We start from the raw sequence: 19,278 nt of genomic DNA, 5'->3' as shown, positions 1-19,278 counted from the left end.
GGAGGGATTTAATGCGGCAAATTAATCGTATGAGTGATGGGAGAAGCTGAGAAAGCCAGAGGGGACAACGAGCAACCCAGAAGTTAGGGTGGGGCCGTACCACTGGAGCAGATGATGGGGACTGCAGAGAGGGAGGGGAGACAGGTCCTGGCCTCTCCCTGCCCCCCACTGGATGATGGCACCCAGCTGTGGGCTCACCCTGCAGGGGAAGTGCCCAGCACCCTGTTCCCACCCACAGAGGCCCCAAGCGTTGATCGTGCTTGACGTGTTTATAATTGTTTTTATTTGTGGTTTCTCACTTTGACCAGAATACAGGGCCCAGAAAGTCAGGGCCTTGGCTGTTTTGCACACTTTTATATCCTTGGCTCCTAAAACAGTCCATGGCATCCAGCAGGCACTCAGTAAATGTTTGCTGAATGAAAGAATATGCCTCAACAGACTTGCATCTGGCCTACAGCCGGCACTGAATAAATATATACTAAATAAATTGACATTGATTCACGATTATACAACCAGGTAAATGTTATGTGAAAAATAACAAGGTGCCATCTTCACTGAAAGCCATCTCAACAGATTCTCTAACACAAGATTCTTGGCAAGATCGCATTCGTTATAAGAACCCTGCAATTTAGGATGCATTTTCATATGTGATTCCTTCAAATCTCGGGCATCGCAGTTCCAGAGGGCTTTTAGACTCCTTTACCTTCTATTTCATCTTCTTATATCTGTCCAGCAGAAACCCTCCCTATGTGATTCTTTCTGCCTTTTGAGTTTCAAAAATAGAATAGAAAACCTGAAACTCTGAACTGTTTGTAAAAAAAAAATAAGCAAGATTGAAAATAAATCTTATACTATTTATTACCAATAAAATTGAACACTATAGTTCAGAAACAGACAAAAATAGTTGATTAAGTCTTGAGATGAACACCAAATCTGGCTTTATGGTCAAGGAAGCAATAAAAACTGCATGAAACTCTCAAGAGCAGTCAGACAGAAACATTTCTCTGTTCTGGAAACTCTGTACTTTTAAGGAATCTTAACTTCAGTGTTGACTCTTCTGTTCAGATTTTCCTGATCTCTTATACAGATCGAATTCTAAGTGGTTCATATCAGGAAAAGCTGGATTTTTATTTCCTTGTGGAAACTTTGGATGGATGATGGTGTCTGGATGAGTGAATACAGACTTAAAATTTACGATTCCGTGACCAATTTAAGTATGTTAAAGATATAGATAGATAGATAGATAGATATAGATATAGATATATAGATATACCTACTGATCTTCCTTTTTAAGATTCTTTGTACCTGAAGACCAACAAGGGACCGAATTTCAGCCTAAAGACACATCATGTGTTTAAAGTATCTTCAGAACCAAAGCAAACCACAACCGAAACCTTCCCATTTTTCTCCAACAAGTGACTCATTCAGGTGAATGTCTTAGGAGAGTCTGCTCATGGCCAACAAGGGAAAGGTCATGTTGACTTCCCTCTTTGTCTCTGGGCAAGAGAAAATTCCAATATGTTCTCTCCGTGTGAACTCACGTCTGTTCCCTGTCAGCGGCCGAGATCTCCAAAACGAGTACCGCTGTCAACATGGTCTTGTTCATGCTTGCTTTTTAAGCTGTTTCTTTGTTTCCAGACCTGATCACAGACCCTTGAAAAAACTGTCAGGACACAGCAAACTGGAACAAAGTCTGTAGTTCCAGTTAATTTGTTCCCAGTAAGCGGATGGCACAGCTGGGAAAGAATTGGTTCATATTTTATTCCAGTTTTGAGAAACTCTGAGATTGGCTTCTTGTTTTTCAAACTGTTTGGGATAAATTATTCAACTCATCTAACTAAATACTGATGGCTGACACTACTTACCAAGCTCTTGATTCGCCTCAACTCCTGATGCCGCATGCTGTACCAATTGTGGACACTCTTGACAACTCTGAGCCTGGATCTCTTACTATCTTCATCTCACAGATGGAGAGACTGAGGAACAGAGGGCTCAGTAACTGGCCCCAAGTTCCACAGCTGGTAAGTGGAGGAACTGAGCCGCGATCCCAAGCACTCTGGCTCCAGAGCCCAGAATCTTGTCCAGCTTCCAATCTAGCAAAGGGAAATTAACATGCTTTCTTTATGGAGTAAAGTGAACATGTATTCTGGTGCTCTTCTCTAGGAGAGAAACATACCTTGATAAATTGCTTTGCCAAGAAAGGGGAGCCCCTAATGGCACCTTTAAGAGATGATAAAACAAAGTTACAGCTTCACTGCTTTACATCTTGAAAGAAAAAAATAATAGAATTGTGGGTTCCTCATAGAGCACAACAGGGCAGGGGTCAGGCGGAGGAGCAGGGGCTGGGTGCCCAGAAGTGGCTTGGCCAAGGGACAGTAAGAATTAGAATGGTTTCTCCCCAGTTGCTTGGTGGATGATCTTAGAATCCCCATAGGAGTTTGGAAGTCAAGTTTATTTCAATTTCAAAGACTGAGTGATATCATCTGACCTCTGGGTTATTCTTATAAATGTTTAATATAATTCTAATAGTCACATATATTCCTTGGAAAACTGTACTTTTAGATATTCCGTTGGGTTTAAAACAGGATTATTTTTATAGTTGTGTCTTGTTCTCACCTGTGGACCAATATTTTTCTTGAAAATCAAGGAGAAAGTAACTGCCTACAGGCAAATCTGATGATTCCCAAATTATAATATCATGGGATCTATAACTTAATATATAATATATAATATTATACTATATATAACATATATATAACATATATAATATAACATATATAACACATATAATATAACAAATAATATATCACTGATCTGAGAATAGGTGCAAGGACATAAAACAAGCTTGACCAACATCTGAGATTCCACTAAGCAGTATGCCACACCATTCTTAAATTTTTTTAACTTTTATTTATTTTTCAGAAAGGAAGAGACAGAGCATGAGTGGGGTAGAGGCAGAGAGAGAGAGAGAGGGAGAGAGAGAGAGAGGGAGAATTCGAAACAGTCTCCAGGCTTTCAGCTGTCAGCACAGAACCTGATGCAGGCCTCGAACTCGTGAACCATGAGATCATGACCTGCGCTGAAGTCAGATGCTTAACCAAGCTTAACCAACTGAGCCACCCAGGCGCCAGCCCCCTCGCCCCTGCACCACTCTTTTAAATCAGTGATACTGAAGCAGAATTAACATATAATAAAATTCACTAATTTTATGCCGAGTGTCTAAAAATATGCTCCATAGTGTCACCATCACCATATTCATGACATGGAACATCTCTGTCACTTATGGTCCTTTGTGTTCAGTCCCTTCCCCTACTTCCAGCCTCTACAGGCAGCAATCAGCTTCTATCATTTCAGTTTTGCCTTTTGTAATTTTTCATATAAAAGGAATCATATGATATGTAATCTTTTGTGTCTGGGTTCTTTCATTTTCCAAATGCTGTTGAGATTCATCCACGTTGTTGCATGTGAGTTTTACACTCTCTGGATGTACCACTCTTTACCCGTTTACCGATTGATAGACGCTTGAGTTGTTTCCAGTATTAGCTCTCATAAATAAAGCAATCATGAACTTCATGTACTTCCATTTATATGACTGTGTTTTCATTTTTCTTGGGTAAATATTTAGGAGTGGGGTCTCTAGGTCACATGGTAAGTGAATGTTTAACTTTATAAGGATTAGCCCAGCTAGTTTCCAAAGTGGCTATACAACTTTTTATTCTAACTCCAAGAGAGTTCCAGTCACTCTATCTCTTGTCAGAACTTGGTATTTTCAGCCTTTTTCATTTGAACCATTCTGTTGGGTATGTAGTGATATCTCACTGTGGTTTGAATTAGTGTTTCCTAAATGATTAAGATACTGAACATCTTTTTATGTGTTTATTTGCCACTCATAAAGCAAATATGTTGTTCATTTAAAAAACTGAACTGTTTGTCTTCTTCTTTTTGAATTACAAGAATTGTTTCAGTATTCAGGATACAAGTATTTTATCAGAAACATGTTTTGAAAATATTTTCTCCCAGTGTGTGGCTTGAATTTTCATTCTTTTAATATTTTTTGGAAGAGCAAATGTTTTAAATATTGATGAAATTTAATTCATCAATGTTTTCTTTTATGGCTCATGCCTTTGGTGCCCTATCCAAAAATCTCTGCCTAATCTAAGGCCACAAAAATTTTTTTAAAACTTTTTTCTTTTAGAAGTTTTATATTTCTACTAGAAGTTTTAGAAGCTTTAAGTTTCTACTAGAAATCTGTGGTTCATTTTGAATTAATTTTTGTGAACTGTGTGAAGTAAGGATTGAGATTCTTTTTGTCTGTATATATGGATATTTGATTATTCCAGCACTAGTTTTCACCAAGACTAGCCTCGTATCTACTATATTCTAGGTATTAAGCTATACTTCTTAAAATTTTCTTTCTATTTTGAACATGTGATAGCTCTTTTCTATATCCTTTTCTAATAGGGACCTGGGAACAATGAACTCAAGTTGGGGGGTGGAATGTGGTTGTAGTAATTCCTGAGATTTTCTCTGCATATTTTCTATCAGCTGGTATCTGCTTAATCTATCATCTCATCAGAATCAAATTCAACTGACATCCTCTCATCTTCTGGGTCAGAAAATTCATTAAGAGCTTATTCAAACATTTAGTTTTGAGGGTGTAAAGGTAAAATCTAAGCATTAAGAATTTAGAAACTCAACAAATAAGTGGTGTAGCAGAGAGGACAGGAGCTTTCCACTTATAGGTTTAGGCTCAGGTGACAGATAGATTTTCAACATAGGGAGGAAATCTCTAAATTTCTTGTACATGAGATCAGTGTGTGTAAAATCTGATTTTAAGCTCTCTAAGGAATGGTTACATGCGTTGGCCTATGCTTGGGTGGTTGGCTGGAACACCACTTTCCTGCTTCTTCTAGTTTCCTAATTGTTGGGGGAGCACCTGTTGTGTAACACCTCCTGGGTTTCTCTAGGCGATCACTCCTCTTTGGCAGGTGGAATAACTTATTTATTAGTGAATTTGGGGGCAAAAACTGGGCACGTGTGGCTCCATCCTCTTTCTTTCTCTTTGGGCTCCATGCAGCCTATAGAGGGCTCACATTCTTGTGGGGATGTGCTTCTTTCCAGTTCTTCCCATGACTTGAGTCTATGTCTTATTCTAGAATTTGATATTAGAAAGCTAGCTTGCCCACAGTTACAGTTGCTAACATATGCTCTATCAGTAAAAAAGGTGCCATTTTGCTCTTAGGATTGAACGTTATTTCTCAGTGGGTTCAGAGCATGGGTACAGACGAGGGTTGCAGTTTATGCGGCCTCTCCAACTGCAAAGGTCCAGACAAAATAGGATGCTAAAGATTGGTTTAATGTCTGTAGTATTTAGTTATTATAAGACACATGGCTTACTTATCCAAGTCCACAAACACAAAGTAGGCTTACGATACAGTGCGAGTTTTGCTTATACATCATAACTTCCTGTAAAAAGAGTCAGGCAGCTCAAAGTATGTGTTGAGTCTTTATGCAATAGATATTTAGAACCGGGTTGGGCAGCTTACATTCAACAACAGTTCTATTCCACTGTGAAGCAGAGTTCAGACGAAAAGACCTCTTGAGGTTTATTTTAGGTCTATGATTTATTGATAACTATATATATATTTTTAGCACATGAACAATACTGAAAATAAGCAAGTTTACATTCATACGATAAAACATCTCTACTCCTCCGGAGTGTACTTCTTCCTCACTGACACTAAAATCAGATGATGAGTTTAATGGTTCTTTGCACTGAAACCAAGTATTGGTTTTCATCATTCTGGTAATGTTCTTTGCCTTAGGGTCATATTCAAACTGCTTTGATCCACGGAAGAAATAGAAGAATCCTAGAGAGAGGGGATCGTATGTTACCTTGCACAACTATATAATGGTTCCACACTTTTTAATTGAATGGGTATAGAATAAAATAATTGGACATTATGGAGAGAAAAGAACCTTCTACAATAATAGAGATATATTTTATTTTACTGCTGTCACATGAAAAACGTTATTTTTATTTTCCCAAGGAAGACGCCAAGGTATGAAACATGAATGTCAAGGGAGTTACCACCTTTCTAGCCAGACTGTGGTTCATGCCAAAGGTTCTCAAACTAGGTTTCAAAACAGTGTCTTAGCGAGCCACATATCCTGTGGATATGGCCTTGGGCCCTACATCCTCATTTTCCTCGAGTCATTCTGCTCCATTTTAAGTATTAAAGCTTTATGTTAGATTTATCTGCAATAAAAGATGGTGTCACTCAGAAAAAATGTAGACTCCTGCTCACTCCATGTTCTAGGTTATGGTTCATTGTCAAAGTCTGAAGATATACCAGCTACAATGGTACATTAAATTGTGCAAGTTTCATTTAAAACTGTAGATTTCTGGATCTTACCCACAATTCTAGATCTTTTTTGGAAACTCTGAAGAATTTGTAGTTTCTCACACAAACCCCAAGTGTGCACATTAAACTATGCACTAAATAGTTTGAGAGTCACTGTTCAGTGCATGTGCTTAGTCATTTTTAACACGTAGAGCTTTTCAAACTCTTCAGGGGGTGTCTTTTAGCGACTATCTTGGATCAATGGTAAGTAAAGTTAATTTTGGTACTTTATGCATAGATTTGAAATAGTATAATAGAGAATATCATTTAGGACTTACTAATTCAGTTTGTGAGAACGTCTGCCTGGTTAGAGTTTATTATTACGTGCGCTCCAGAATAGTAAAATTACAGGGGACCTGGGGGGCTTGGTCGGTATCTGACTTTGGCTTAGGTCATGATTTCATGGTTCATGAGTTCGAGCCCTGCATCGGGCTCTGTGCTGACAGCTCAGGGCCTAGAGCCTGCTTCGGATTCTGTGTCTTCCTTTCTCTCTGCCCCTCCCCCACTTGTGATCTCTCTCTCTCTCTCTCAAAAATAAATAAACGTTAAAAAAATTTAAAAAAAGAATAGTAAAATTACATTAAAATGGAAACACCTACGTGTCTGTGCTACCTTCTTTCACAGCCAGCAAAGTCTTCCAAGTATCCTAAAAGTTAGGCATTGATGCTTACCTTTATACTGGAAGGCGGCATCAACTCGGAGACCAATTCCTGGGAAGTACTTCACCACCCTCCGTGGGTACCCTTTGTCCATGGTTTGGGTCGCTTCATCAAACCTGGATGCATGGATTTGAAAGGTTTACAGGGGATCTTTGCTTGGTGGGGAGGACTTAATCCTTCACTGCTTGGACTCAAATTGGGATGTGGAGAGGAAGTAGCCTCTAGTAGAGGAAAACTATCAGGTCAATAATTAAAATAATTACAATAAATAATTACAATTAAAATAATTAAAAACATGTTGGGGCGCCTGGGTGGCTCAGTTGGTTGAGCATCTGACTCTTGATTTCGTCTCAGGTCCTGATCCCAGCCAGGGTGGTGGGATTGAGCCCCACATCGGGCTCTGTGCTGAGGATGGAGACTGCTTCAGATTCTCCCTCTCTCTCTCTCTCTCTCTCTCTCTCTCTCTCTCTGTCCCTCCCCAGCTCTCTCTCTCTTTCTGAAAATAATTATAATTAAAAATATATCAAAAATTATGTTTGGCTGAATCTTTTGTATTGTCTTGAAAACAAGAAAAGATGAGGGATAAAAGCCACATCGTTAGGCAGAATGATGCTATCCTGGGGAACTATTAAATCAAAGTATGGGCCCACAAGAATCAGACTCATAACTACAGAGAACACACTGGTGGTCACCGGGGGGGGGGGGGGGGGGGGGGGGGATGGGAGAAGAGGTGACGGGGATTAAGGATTGCACCTGCTGTGATGTGATGTGCACGGGGTGATGTGTGGAAGCCGGAATTAAAACAAAACAAAAAAAACAAACAAACAAAAAAACCAAATAAGGACTCAGCTTGGAGCTTTCACAGGTTTTCACTAGATATGTTTGTGTTATTGGCAATTTGGTTGGCTTCACAAGCTTTATTATTTCATCTTATCTTTATTTATTTTTTTTTAAGTTGGAGAAAGATCTTCAGACTCACTGACACACTCTTTTGTTTGGTGAATGTCAGCCACCCACATAATTGGCTTTAAGAAGCCTCTAGGTGAGTTCTATTTCTGCCTGTGTTAAAGTGAGGCTATGTGGATATTTTTCTGCAGAATGAAATGAAGGGGTTGATTGTCTGTAAACTGACCTCCAGCACCAGATGTCCACAAAGAAGTAGGTTTTTCTTAGGCTGTGGTCACAGACAGCCGCATCGATTTTCTTCACATGTCTTGGGAAGCCAAGTGTATGGATCGATTTGGGATAATCTGGCAAGACTGCATATCCTCTGATCATCCAGAAGTTGTCATCTAGGAAGAGAGGAGAGGACGTGATTATCTTATCCATTTCCTAGGGGGAAAAAGAGCTGTCTAAAGCAGTTTGAAAATAATGAATGTGTCATCTCTCAGGCTCAATGCCTAGAGATTTAGTGATCTTATGTCTCCATTTATTCTTACTGCTTTCATGAGCTGCTTTAATCGTTAGTTTTACACAAATAACATCCATCTACAGTTAATAGTGTTCATGCACGTGAGTGTGCATGTCAACTGGTTTCACTGTATTGATCATTTCTCTAACTCTGACAACTATGTTTGCACATGTTCTCCTAAATTTCAGCCTCCAAGGATTCTCAAAGGCAAGTAATCTGATGAAATCCAGATGAAAAGTAGCAATGCTGAATTAAATATAAGATTCCAGTTAAATTTGAATTGCAAATAAACAGCGACTAATTGGGGGCGCCTGGGTGGCTCAGTCGGTTAAGCGTCCAACTTCAGCTCAGGTCAGGATCTCATGGTTCGTGGGTTTGAGCCCCGTGTTGGGCTCTATGCTGACATCTAGCTCAGCGCCTGGAGGCTGTTTCGGATTCTGTGTCTCCTCTCTCTGCCCCTCCTCAACTAGCACTCTGTCCCTCAAAAATAAATAAATGTTAAAAAAATTTTTTTTAAAAAACAGTGACTAATTTTTGGTAAAAGTATATTCAAAATACTGCAAGGGACATACTTCTACTAAAAACATTATGTGTTTTATCTGAAATTCAAGTAATCTTGTGCTGTTATTTGCCAAATCTGGCGACTGTAGTGGAAAGGGAATATAAAAGGGAAGTGGGTTACCTTCATTTGGTAGAAAAAAGATAGTTTTTAGTTTTTATCATGCAGGTTTCTTTTAGCTCCCGTGCAATTGGGATGATGTTTGTCTTCACAGTCACCGAGAACCCCTGGGTAGTTTTTCTTTACAACAGGAACCCAACGTCACGGCAGAAGCACTCTCCCTTTGGCCCGTGCATGAATATTATGTTCCTGGTACCAGAAAAGCCACTGACCAGTTCAGGCATCCAGAGACACAAACCGTGATGGGCAACGTTACCTTTAAAAACTAGAATCTTATCTTTGGGGTTCTCATATGCAGCTTGAATATCCGTTGGCAGCAATGGCCAGAACGAAGAGATTAGTTCAAATTCAACGTCAGTGATGTCATAATAGATCCTCCATACGTGCCTGTGTGAAACAAAACCACTTTACACATGCAGCCTATACTGCAGTAAAAACACTGTAAACCTAGGCTGGTCTCTTATTTAACTGGCTAGCATTCTCATCAGGTAATTTAGAGCATGAACACAATTTTCCTTGGCAAATTTAGGTGGGTGTGGGCTCAGTTCTACCCTTTGGACGGTCAAGGTCAGGACGTGCCTTTGTGCCCACTCTCCTGGGTGCTTAGAGTAGCAACCTACCCACAGAAATGTCAATTCTGAGAGATCAATGGCCTCATTTTTGCCAAAGCAGCAATACTCAAGATTTGAAGGCAACACCAAGCATTCTAAGAGGAACTCATGGGTCTGATGTTTGCTAGAATGAAGAAATGTTATCAGTGCATGCTATAGTATTTTCTCAGATGTTCCCCTCTGGCTGTAAAGCTCTGAGTCTACGAAGGAGACCCACAAAGCCCTGACATTCTGTTTCCCTTCCCACACTGGTGATCCCTCCCTGAGACCCCCAGGTGGCTGCAGCTTCTGCTGTGAGGAGCATGTCATCTGAGTGCTGTGTAGTTGTGGGTGGAGGCTGACAGATCTCAGATACTCTGCCATTGTGCCCATACCCTTGTGAGATGGTCTATGTCCCAATGCTTGGTCTGGAAATACAGTCACGGTACACACAGCTGACTTACTGTGTTGCAATTCAAGTCCAGTAAGTTAAGCACGGCGAGAGAGAGAGAGAGAGAGAGAGAGAAGAGAAGAGAGATTTCCTACTATAGCCACCACACTGAGGCAACATTAAGGAATGGTCTACTCAGACAGTGTGAACAACTGCCTCCCTAAGTAGGAAAAAGACCTAATTTTTATCATTTGGTGATTTCCAGGGGGTAAATACTCCAACCATGGGCAGTTTCAAGCTACCAAAGTGAGGTGAAGTGGTTTGCAAAAGTCCCCAAAATTTAACGATCGGCTCCTGAAATGGTATAGGTCAGCTTCAGCACCACTGAGACTGGTGTACTATTTGAGCTAAGAAGTCTCTGGAAGTGACTCTACCACACCTTCTTATACAAAGGCAATGAAAAAAAAAAATGCTTACGAACACTTAAAAATTAACTTACCAAACAAGCAAGAGATAAATACACATCATAAAACATTCAAGTGCTATGGGCAGTTATAAAATGTAAAGGAGGAGGAATGTGTTCTCACTATCTGTGATTCTCTCTTCATCCCCAAATCTCTTGGAAAGAAAAATATTCACAGGAAGTTGAGGTGTTTAAGGGAAAGGGTTTACCTGCCTTTAAAGAACATTACTTCTCTGCGCAAAGTGGTGATAGCATCAAAAGTCAAATCAGGGTCACAGGCATGGGGGACAGTGGGTTCCTTTGGCTTAGCAGATGCCTTAGGTAGACTCCCTTTGATGAGAAAAGAAACACCACAGTGAATTAAGAAGGCGTGTGGAAATACCTACAGAAGGATCTTACTCAAGTATTTTCTTCATGGTGATATTTCAAGAAGTGATTTTTTCACTTCCCTTCTGGAAAGCTTCCTATTTAGTTCACGTATATTCAGATTTATGGTTGCTCACCATAGATGGATTGGATTCCGTTGATATCATCCTGAGAAAGCGGGTATTTGTTAGGATCCAGGGAGACATAATTTGGGAACATCAAAGCTGTCTGATCATTGGAGTGCGAGAGCCCCAGCGCGTGGCCAAATTCATGAGCCGCCACAAGAAATAAGTTGAATCCTTAACAAAAACAGGAAAAACATAGGTATATGGGTCAACCAGAAGGAGAAGGGTTACATCTGAGACTACGAAGTAACTGAGGGGAAAGAAGAAAAGGCTTGCCATTGCGGGGATGATTCTCATATGCACCATGATGTATCTGGGAAATGTTTCCATACGAGTAATTGGTATTAGTCATATCATGGAGAGATATGACCCAGAGCAAGTACATGGCAGGAAGCAGGAGTATCAGAAATGGACCCTATGTAGAAAATAGAGGGGCGCCTGGTGGGTCAGTCAGTTAAGCATCTAACTCTTGATTTCGGCTCAGATCATGACTTCACAGTTGGGTTCAAGACCCACCTTGGGCTCCGCACTGACAGCACGGAACCTGCTTGAGATTCTCTCCCTACCCTTCTCTCTTCTCCTCCCACCATGTGCACACACGCACACTCTCTGTCTCAAAATAAATAAATAAACTTAAAAAAACAGAAGCCACCAGTTTTTGTTTGTTGCTGGGCTACACTGTATGGGATCACGTATCTCCTACTTGTATCCTTCAGAGGTTCCCTGCTGTTGTTGGATCAAGTCCAAAGATCTTAAATGGCCATTTATGATCTAGTCCCTGCCTTTTTTCCGGCCTCACATTTTATTTCATATTTCATGAGCTAACCATACTGAATCATTTGCATGTCTCATTTGTGCCATAGTCCTTATTTTTAAAAGTTATTTAAATGTTTACTTGGAGGGGGGCCACGGGGCTCAATCATGATCCATGAGATCACGACCTGAGCTGAAATCCAGAGTCACATGCTTAACCGACTGAGCCACCCAGGCATGTTTCTTCTAATCTCTGTATTTTACCACCTACATTCTGTCTACCCAGAATATTATCTCCCCCATCCTCTGTTTGCCTAGCTCTCCTACTTGTTGCTCAGGAAGCCCCACTAGAGTCATCTCCTTCATGAGGTTTCTCTTATCCCTCCACCTACTATCCAGTGTTTCCATAGACTCAGTGCTTAATTGTGTCATAGCACATACAGGACTGCATGAAGCAACCTTTCAGTACAGGGACTGTGTCTTAACAGCCTTTTACTCCTGGTGGTTACTAAACTACCTATCAGTAGCAGGTGCTTAATCATGGTTGCTGGATCTCCAGGTGTTTGCATGAAAGAATGTTTAGATGAGCTCCTGCACAATGCATCGCCCCCCATCCCCCGTACTTCCCCATACTAGAGGGCTCGCCATGCATGGTGAAATTGCCTTTTTATCCTGCTGTCTCTCCCACTGGTCTGTAAGGTTCTAAAGATAACACTGTCCTTGGACTTGCAATCAAGCCTATGGATCCTAAAGAAAAGGCTGAGCCTTCTATGATGGAGCCTTGTCCAATGATGTTTGCACAAAACAAACCTGGACCGGTCAAGAATTCTCTTATGGTTCTTCATGCTTTTGTGCTCTGGCCTTTGCTGGCACCTCTTATCTGGCTGGCAGTGTCACTGGGTATGCTTTTGGACAAGACGGGACGAGTGACTCATTGAAAAGATAACTCACACTCAGGTCATCTCAATGAATTCCAAACCTTTCTCCTGGTTTTTCAGACACTATGTTGTCTGTGTCCCATTCACCATTTCAGCCTGGCCTTCTGCCACAATCCTGGTACATGAGTTGGTTGGGTTATTCTGTCCAGAACACTCTCTATGCCACTTTGCTTTCTGAGTTCCTGCTTAGCCTTCAGTGCAGGCTTGGTATCACTTCCTCCCCTGACCTCTGTGTTTGGGTTCAAATTTCTTTTACATGCTCCTACTACATTGCCATTGTTTCTTCTATCTCAGTGTTGGTCAGACTGATTTTAATTGCCAGTTGACAGTGTGTGTCCCCTAGACTGTAAACCCCTGAAGGGCAGGGTCTGTGTCTTGCACACTAACATTTACTCCATTTGTATCATAGTGGGTGTGGAGTAAGGGATTTTTGATTGACTTCATTTACCAAACACGTGGAGCATCTATCACGTGCTGATTTGAACAAACTATGAAATTGACCCACAGACTATCTGGAGTTACTTGGTCAGGACTGAACTGTGATCTTGTATACCACACATAAAGACAGCCATAGCCTTGCTCTCCTGGGACCCTGGAAACCAGACACCAGACCCAAGGCAACTGGAGTCAATGACAGAAAACAACGGGGAGAATCTGAGAGTTTACGGAGAACTGCTCCTTTGTTGGATGCACGCACGTTTTCTGCAGTAAAGTTTTACTGTTTGTTTGAAAAGTAATAAAATATTTCTTATTTTAGTACCAGGCAGGTGTTTTAAAGAAATAAAACCAACACAGTTGCTCTGAAGGAATAGTTTGAATGTAAAGATTAGGGTCAACTTCCTTCGCAGGAAGGAAGTTCATGCTTTTAAATAGACCTTGTACAGGCCATGAACTCACGCACCATCCTTCGATGACTAACTCAAGATGACCACCTCCCTAGAGTCTTCTTCAATCTGGAAGCCACAGATGACTTCTACTATCGGTATAACACACAGCACACTGTGCCTTGTGGGGTGGTTATGTGGTCTGGGCCTCGCACCACACAACATCATGACCTCTGAAGGGCTGGAAACTTTCTAGTACAACTTTGTGGTCCGTCCGATGCCTTGCACAGTTCCAGGCACATAGTGGACCTTCAGGCGTTGTGGGTGTATGAATGGATGTATGAGCACAAGAAGAATGCGCTGATCACAGCAGAATGAGCAACTTTGGGAGCGTGTTGTGTGGATAAGGCCCTGACCTGTACAAGCACAACTGTCTGAAAGGATACTGAATACTTTCATCAATGTCATCTTGGAATATGGGAAACTGGGGTGGGAGGGGGTGGAATTGAGAAGTAAAAAGCAACTAATTGCACAGCTATTCGTTCCAGGGATTGTGCGGAATGATAAAATTTTTGTTCAGGAAGAAGATGGGACTCACCTGCTCCATCCTTGGTCCAGTTTTCATCCTCATCAAAGTGAGTGTCTCCACCCAGACCCAGCCCGGGAGGGAAGGCGTGGCCGAGGACCCCCAAGGGGCCGTCGAAGTAACGAGGACACCGACCGTGGACTGAGACACAATTCACAGGGGAGAAGGTCAGCCTCTTCAAATCTCCAGAGATGAAAATAGGCATACTTTTCTGTCTGCTGTACCCTTACCTCGGGTCCTAAAGGCAATCATGATGTCTGCGATCCCCCTGGAAGTCTTGGTGAATGTTAGTGGAGTAACCCTGCTCCACACTTCTAGGCCATTCCTGATAGCCTCGTCCACGTCTGCTCGTGACATATCTGGAGTGTAGTTTATGATTCTTAAAAATTTCAAAAATAGACCAATTGGTGGTTACACATGCACATAGGCACACACAGACACAAAGAAAATAATTTCTTATCGATTGTATGCCGCAGTGACTTCTAGTATTGTGCTATTGTTGCACGTGTATCATAATCATACTTTTCTACTTTCACAAAAGCTATACAACCCAGTCCTCCCATCTGCCCTATTGATCAGCTAGTCTTCTAGCACTTTACAAATGGGGCTCAGAGAGGTTAAATGACGTCCTTAAGATCACCTCCGAAGTGAGAGCGCATTAATGTCATGTCTGTGCTTGCTGTGGACATGGGTGTATTACACAAACATTTTAAACAGATTGGAGGTTTGTTTTCTCAGATGCCTGTGGAAATCAGCCTTGAGCATGTGTCTCAAGAGTCTCCCTTGAGAGCCTTAAAGAATTACTCACTCAGAAAAAGATTTTCCTCTTGTTTATACTCCCTATCTTGCCAAACCTAGTTTTATTTTAATTCCTAAGACCCAATACAGTGAAGGAAGAACTAATCCTCTCTAGGGTCTATCAAGAGGGCCCTAGAGCAAAGTCAAGGCCACTGATTCATGTCAGAAGCACGCTTCATCCTCTTCCTGCCAATGACCAGCCCCCTTTCCTCGACATGCCTGAGGGCAAACTCCGTACTTCACACCGGGGTCCATCTGAGACCCGAAGGCTCTAACCCACCTGTGTCCATGACATGAACTGGCTGTGCCCCAGGCTCCTCCCATTCTCTCCTGATCATACTCCACCTGCACCTTCAGCCATCTGCAATCAGATGGCGGTGCTTCTGGTCCCGCCAAGGAAGCAGCCGAGGCCAGAGACAAAAGCAAATCTGTCAGAGCCAGTCTGCTGGTAAGACTGACTATGGCAAACAACCTTCTGTTTCAGTGTCTCTGTTTGAGGTGGTCCTCAGAGTGGTGCCGACGTCCCAGTTTTGTGGGGAGAATTGATATAAGTGACATCTGGGAAGGGCCATGTACCTAGCAGGTGCTTGGTAGAATAAACTCGTATTGTTATTGTTCCTCGCAGATTATACCCCAAGGTCTTGGCTTAGGGGGAAGTGAGTTGGCGGAGTCATTACCTGTATGTGAGGTTGTGTCTCCTCCACCCCGGGAGAGTGTAGCCATACTGACCCACATCAGGCACGCCACACCTGGGTGTCGTCATGATTGCAAGAGTGTTTGAGTCCAGCTGTCCAGTCACTGTCAATCCAAAAAATGCTTGCATTTCCCGAATTTTGCCATCTATGAGAGTCCTGTTCTTGCTTTGAACAAGATGACTCCCTTCTATTTCAAGAGAGTAGAACTGGTTGAGATATGCCTGGCCAAGGAGACAAAAAAAAAAAAAAAGGCACAGACTACAAGACAGCAGATCTGTATCTCAGGATAAAACAAAATTGCCTGAAACCCTTTTGGGCAGTGGTGGGGGGTGGGGGGAGAAAGAAATAAGGAGCCAGGGAAGGAAGGAGCCAGACGGGGAAAGAAGAAAGGAAGGAAGGAGAGAGTCACCCTGTGTTTTCCATTTTCAAGAAGTGGCTGAGCTGTGTGTGACCAGAACCTTCCAAAGCACACAGCCTGTCATGCTCCAAATCCCCACAGAGGACGATCAGCTTCTTCTGCTTGGTAAATGACCACACATCTTACCCATTTCTGCTGTTACTTTCACTTATACTCCCTATAAATTTTGTTTCCTTGGGACAAATTCTAGAAGAGATACGTGGTTTTTCATTTGGCAAATTTAATTAATGTAACCAAACATGGCAAATTCACAGGACTGATCTTTAGAGGTAATGTCCAAGGCAATGTCTTTTTCATGCATATGGGGGTAAGCAGTCTAGAGTTAGAGCTGGGCCCCCGTGGTTGTACAGAGATGTCCATTTCTCCCAGGGCCACCCTCTTGCTCCTCCCTCTGTCTTTACTTGGAACCGTCATGAGAAATGGTGGCAAATCTCCTTCCCCACCCCCATCCCACCCCGCACACGGTTACTTGGTGTCCTTGGAGCTGGGGGAAAGTACAGGAATCTTTTGGAAGAATTTGCTGTCTTTTTAGGTTCCAAGACAATCGGTACAATTCATTTTTTACAGATAGCCGACATCAACATTTATGGAGACAGTACCTGTGCCAGGTGCATGTTCTCCTCAGGGTCCATCTTTCGGGCTGTAGGAAACGCAGAGGAAAATGTTACACAGAGCAAAAACAGAAGCAGAAGGCTCTTCATTCCTCTCTCTTTTCAGTTGAAGCCTGTCTCTGTTGCCACAGAATTTAGAAAACAACAGTGAGACGTGGCATGAATTGGCTTGTATCGTTATTTAATTCGTAACAGGCAAGGACCACTTGCCATGAAGTGTGTCATGATATGCTTTTTTTTCCCCTTAGGTTGACTTGATTTTGCAATCATGATCTGCAGTTGTTTTTTTTTTTTTTTTTAGTAAACACAATCATTGCTCGTTACTGAATTGAATAGGACACCAAGTCGGCCTCCAAGTTACTTTTGTCCTTGTGAAGTTGGGAGGTTTTCCTATGTTCGAAATTCTTGAGAGTTTATAATTTTCTTTTGAACGAACCTTCCGAATATCTTGGATAGAAAGGGGTCGTGAAAGGACACGGGACTCAGGAATCAGATTACCCTAATTAACTAGGACAAACTTCACATGTTCGTTGGGCACCTGTATTTGCCCGTCACCATAAATGGAAGCATGAAGAAGATACTGTTCCAATCTGGTTGGAGAATTCAGACATACACAGACGTGAATGCCAGACACAGGCAAGTGGCAAGATGTACAGGGAAGATTCCAGAGCTTGAGAAGGGTAGGGGGAGTGGGTCGCTGTTAATGGAGGTCCTGGCTGCAACAGGCAGGTGGGGCTTCCGCTGCATCTTGAAGAATGGGTACGATTTGAACCCCAGAGAGGATGTGTGGAGGGAGGCCATAGGAAGCAGGTAGCACAGCAGAAATGAAGCACAGGAAATCTGGCCAATGGGAGCAAATATATGTGTAGACAGCCAAGCGAGATGGGGGTGGTTGGTCTAAGAAAGAGTGCAAGGAAAATGAATGTTTGGAATCTTTTCATGCCTCAGAATGTCCCTCATTCCATCCTGACACTTGATCGAGGGTGTGTCTGTAGAATTTCAGGCTGAAATAAATTTTCTGTAGAACGTGGAAGGTAGTCTTTCCTTGTTTTCTAGAATGTGCTATTGTTGCTGGGGAGTCTTTTGTTCTGATTCTTGATATTTTTGCTTCTGAAAAATGTTGGAAATATTCTCTTTATGCAGATATCCTAAAATTTCATAATGATGTCTTTTGATGTGGTTTTCCTTTTTTCTTTTCTTTTTTTCTCTTTTCTTTTTTGCGTTAACATTGCTGGGCGTAAGCAGTTCTGTCATTATGAAAACCTCAAGGGCACTTTCCTATGTTATTTGATAATTTCTTCCAACCCGATTTTCCTTCCTCGTTCTGGAATCCATATATCTATCGGACCTCTTGGATTGAATCTCTTTGCTCCTAATATATCTACTACCGTTTTCTGTCAACATTATTTCCCAGCCCAACAATTATGTTTCTTATTTCAGCTGTATTTTTAGTTTCCAATGTTCTCTGAATATTTTACTTACTCTTTCTTTTTCTCACATTTTTAAGTGGTGTTTGGATGTAAAATATGGCTTATCTTTTGAGAACTTATAGTATTTTTAAGTTTATTTTGACATCTTCTTTTACTCCCAGAATTGCCTCTGTTTCTTCAACGTTTCTTTCTGGGTGTCTGTGTTTAACACTGGAAAATGTTCTCCCGTGTTTGGATCCTTTGTGCTGTGCCATCTATTCAAGAACGAGAGAGCAGAGAGCTGCCGGGAGGCTCTGGGAGCACGGCCAGGACTTACGAACCGATGACCCTCCCTGCGGGGAGGTGGGGTGTGCGCCAGACACTTCGTGTGATGCATTAGTTGGGCTAAGATTTGGTTGAACATACGAGAACTCAAGGTGACAGATGATTCATAAAATAAAAGTTATTTCTCGTTCACGTAGCAGCAGTCCGGGTTGGGAAGGGCAGGACCTGTCTGACAAGTCCCCACCCCGAGGACGCAGGCAGCATCCACATCAGGACACTTCTCTCTCCGTGCAGCGCTCCGTGGTCCAGGCAGCTGCGTAGGCTCCGACCATTGCGTCCGCATTACAGGGAGCAGGAAGGAGGACGGCAGAGAAAGGAGGGTCCCCGTCTCTTTCGAGAAGCCCATGCAATAATCTGCTTATGCATTTTGGCAAGACGTGAAACACTGGCCCCATGTGGCTATAAAGACCATGGCATCTGGTCTTTTAGCTGAATGTGTTGCTGCCTCCAATCCAAGTGGGGTCTTAGGAGGCGGAGAAAGGTCACGTAGGCTGTTAGCAACATGTGCCACCTGGAGATTTCTACAGTGTCACAATCTATAAAGCTTCCTTCTTGGGCTGTTACATCTCTCCAGAGAAGACTTCTCCAATTTCCCATCGTTTTAAGCTCCCACCAACAGATGTAGGAGATGTCTCTGGGACCCTTTCTGCTTAGTTCCCAGGGCACATGACATCCAGGAGCCGCCTGTGTGGGAGGGAAGTGAAGGAGGAGTGCGCCAGCCTCCCAGCCCTTCGAGATGTGAACAGTTAAAAGGGATTGGGTTGGCTTCTCGGGGGGTCCAGCTGGAATCGAGCCCAGAATGCCCATCGTAGG

General features: G+C 42.3%; 1 protein-coding gene across 1 annotated transcript; it reads right to left on the bottom strand.

Annotated features, from left to right (window-relative positions):
• Positions 1 to 5,116: 5,116 nt before the first annotated feature.
• Positions 5,117 to 17,825, bottom strand: MMP27 (matrix metallopeptidase 27). Its single transcript, XM_049614306.1, has 10 exons — positions 16,700 to 17,825; positions 15,665 to 15,903; positions 14,420 to 14,568; positions 14,202 to 14,330; positions 11,101 to 11,262; positions 10,807 to 10,927; positions 9,410 to 9,540; positions 8,196 to 8,355; positions 7,076 to 7,179; positions 5,117 to 5,870 (listed from the first exon to the last, which is right to left on the bottom strand). The coding sequence occupies exons 1-10, from the start codon at positions 16,799 to 16,801 to the stop codon at positions 5,635 to 5,637; spliced, it is 1,533 nt and encodes a 510-aa protein (XP_049470263.1). The 5' UTR covers positions 16,802 to 17,825; the 3' UTR covers positions 5,117 to 5,634.
• Positions 17,826 to 19,278: the final 1,453 nt, after the last annotated feature.

This window comes from Panthera uncia, chromosome D1 (assembly GCF_023721935.1).
Source record: "Panthera uncia isolate 11264 chromosome D1, Puncia_PCG_1.0, whole genome shotgun sequence".
Classification (NCBI taxonomy): Eukaryota; Metazoa; Chordata; class Mammalia; order Carnivora; family Felidae; genus Panthera; species Panthera uncia.
The sequence above is the reverse complement of the archived record's forward strand: the minus strand, read 5'-3'. Positions and strand labels throughout refer to the sequence as shown.

Bases quoted from the DNA above. Each gene is read 5' to 3' on its own strand.
- MMP27 (XM_049614306.1), bottom strand. From the start codon at position 16,801: ATGAAGAGCCTTCTGCTTCTGTTTTTGCTCTGTGTAACATTTTCCTCT. The intron at 9,541-10,806 runs GTAAACCCTTTC...TGTTTCACACAG, and splicing joins GTAATGTTCTTTAAAGGCAG to GCACGTATGGAGGATCTATT. The intron at 7,180-8,195 runs GTCAGTTTACAG...CCATGCATCCAG, and splicing joins GTGGACATCTGGTGCTGGAG to GTTTGATGAAGCGACCCAAA.